We start from the raw sequence: 1,954 nt of genomic DNA, 5'->3' as shown, positions 1-1,954 counted from the left end.
TTTTTTTTTTTTTTAATGAATTTGTTTTTCAGAACTCATAATAGATTGAAACTGTACTGTTTTGTTGCTAACCATATAACTTCACAAGAAGAACTTGAAGATTTACAAACTAACTCTTATTAGGTTGTTTTCCTGCTGACATATAATTGAATCATTAATGCCTTTTTTTGATATGAAATTAGTTTGTGCCGTGGCTTGAATCTATGGCCTTATGCTTTTACTGTCTTTTTTTTTTTGCTCAGAGGTAGCATTCTACTATTGGAGCCACAGCTCTGTCTCTGGCATTTTTTTTTTTTTTTTTTTGGTGGTTAATTGGAGATAAGAGTCTCTCGTGCTACTTTTCTGTCCTGGCTGTCTTTGAACTGCCATCAATCCTCAGATCTCAGCCTCTTGAGCAGCTAGGATTATAGACAGGAGCTAATAGTGCCCAGTTTGTTGAAATTAGATCAACCCAATAATACTGAGAGCATTATTAGTGATGAAGAAAAGGATGCACACACACATACACATATACAATATGTATATGTACAAACTAAGTCAAAAGTTTATCCATTCAGATTTCTCCTGTGTTTCAGGTATGACTGCTGTCGTCTGTACTTACCCTCTTGACATGGTTAGAGTACGTCTAGCATTCCAGGTGAAAGGGGAACACACTTATACAGGAATCATTCATGCATTCAAGACAATTTACGCCAAGGTATTTCATCTTATCTCTCTCATTTGTTTCATGCCCTTTTGTATTTAGGAAAATATTTTGAATGATGTCTAGATTTTTTTATTTGCAAATACTGATGATGATGATGATGATGATAGTGATGATGAAGATGATGAAAGGTAATATTTGTGGTTCAAGTGAGTCCTATAGTAATGTCTGTCTCCATTGTATCACATGCTTTCCTTCTGAGCTATTTATCATAGTGAGCACAATGTAGTCTCACTTCTCATTTTCCCTCACTCAAAGGAAGGTGGTGTCCGAGGATTTTACAGAGGCCTGATACCTACTATCTTAGGAATGGCTCCATATGCAGGTATGTAACAATCTGACTGAGTCCCAGTTTGTGTTTAAATTATGTCACCAGTTGTTTTGGGAGTAACAAACTGAAAAGATGCTATCTGAAAAATCTGTTTACTCAAAAAAATAATGTCAATACAATTATGACCAATTTATATCCATACAATCCTGTAGTACGATGTATGAATTGTTCATGTATAATAAATCAAAATGTATTTTTATATCATTTTCTTAATATCTGAGCCAGCTATAGTCTTGTTAATGAATATATTAGAGTGATTATTAAGGGCTCCAGTTTTTGTTTCTGCTGCTTGTTGTTTTGGTTTTATTTTTATTTTTGGTTTGTGGGTTTTGTTTTTGTTGTTGTTGTTGTTTTTGAAACAAGGTCTCATTATGTAGTCCAGGCTGGCCTTAACCTACCATCCTTTTGCTGTAGTCTCTCACATCAAGGAATTATAGGCCAGTGCCATTATGTACAGTTTAAAGAACATGTCAGAGGTGGGCACTGTGGCTCACATTATAAGCTGAGCTACTCAGGAGACTATGAACTAAGAATTGAGGTTGGATACAAGCCCTGATAGGAAAGTCCATGAGACGGTTTATCTCTAATTAACCATCAAAAAGCTGGAAGCGGAGCTATGGCTCAAATGGTAGAGCAGCCTTGAGTACAAAAGCTCAAGGACAGTGCCTGCCCAAGTACTGGCATATTGCACACATACACACAAAAAAGAAATGGGAAAGTGTCAGTTAAAAGAAAGGATTTGAGATAGCACAGTAGTACTTGCCTGTAGTCCTAGCTTCTTGGGAAGATTAAAGAAGAGGAGGACTTTTTTTTTTTTTTTGAGTCTGGTCCTGGGGCCTGAACTCTGGGCCTGGGCGCTGTCCCTCAGCTCTTCAGCTCAAGGCTAACACTCTACCACTTGAGCCACAATGCCACTTCCG

General features: G+C 37.1%; 1 protein-coding gene across 1 annotated transcript in view; it reads left to right on the top strand.

The window, feature by feature from the left end:
• The window catches only part of Slc25a16 (solute carrier family 25 (mitochondrial carrier), member 16), a 25,920-nt gene that overhangs the window by 8,972 nt on the left and 14,994 nt on the right, over nt 1-1,954 (top strand). Inside the window, exons 5-6 of the mRNA XM_013017103.1 lie at nt 576-697; nt 962-1,028. Coding sequence (XP_012872557.1) covers nt 576-697; nt 962-1,028 — 189 coding nt within the window. The remainder of the gene's footprint in view (nt 1-575; nt 698-961; nt 1,029-1,954) is intronic.

Source organism: Dipodomys ordii, unplaced genomic scaffold, assembly GCF_000151885.1.
Source record: "Dipodomys ordii isolate 6190 unplaced genomic scaffold, Dord_2.0 Scaffold34, whole genome shotgun sequence".
Lineage (NCBI taxonomy): Eukaryota > Metazoa > Chordata > Mammalia > Rodentia > Heteromyidae > Dipodomys > Dipodomys ordii.
This window is presented reverse-complemented; position numbering and strand designations above follow the sequence as displayed.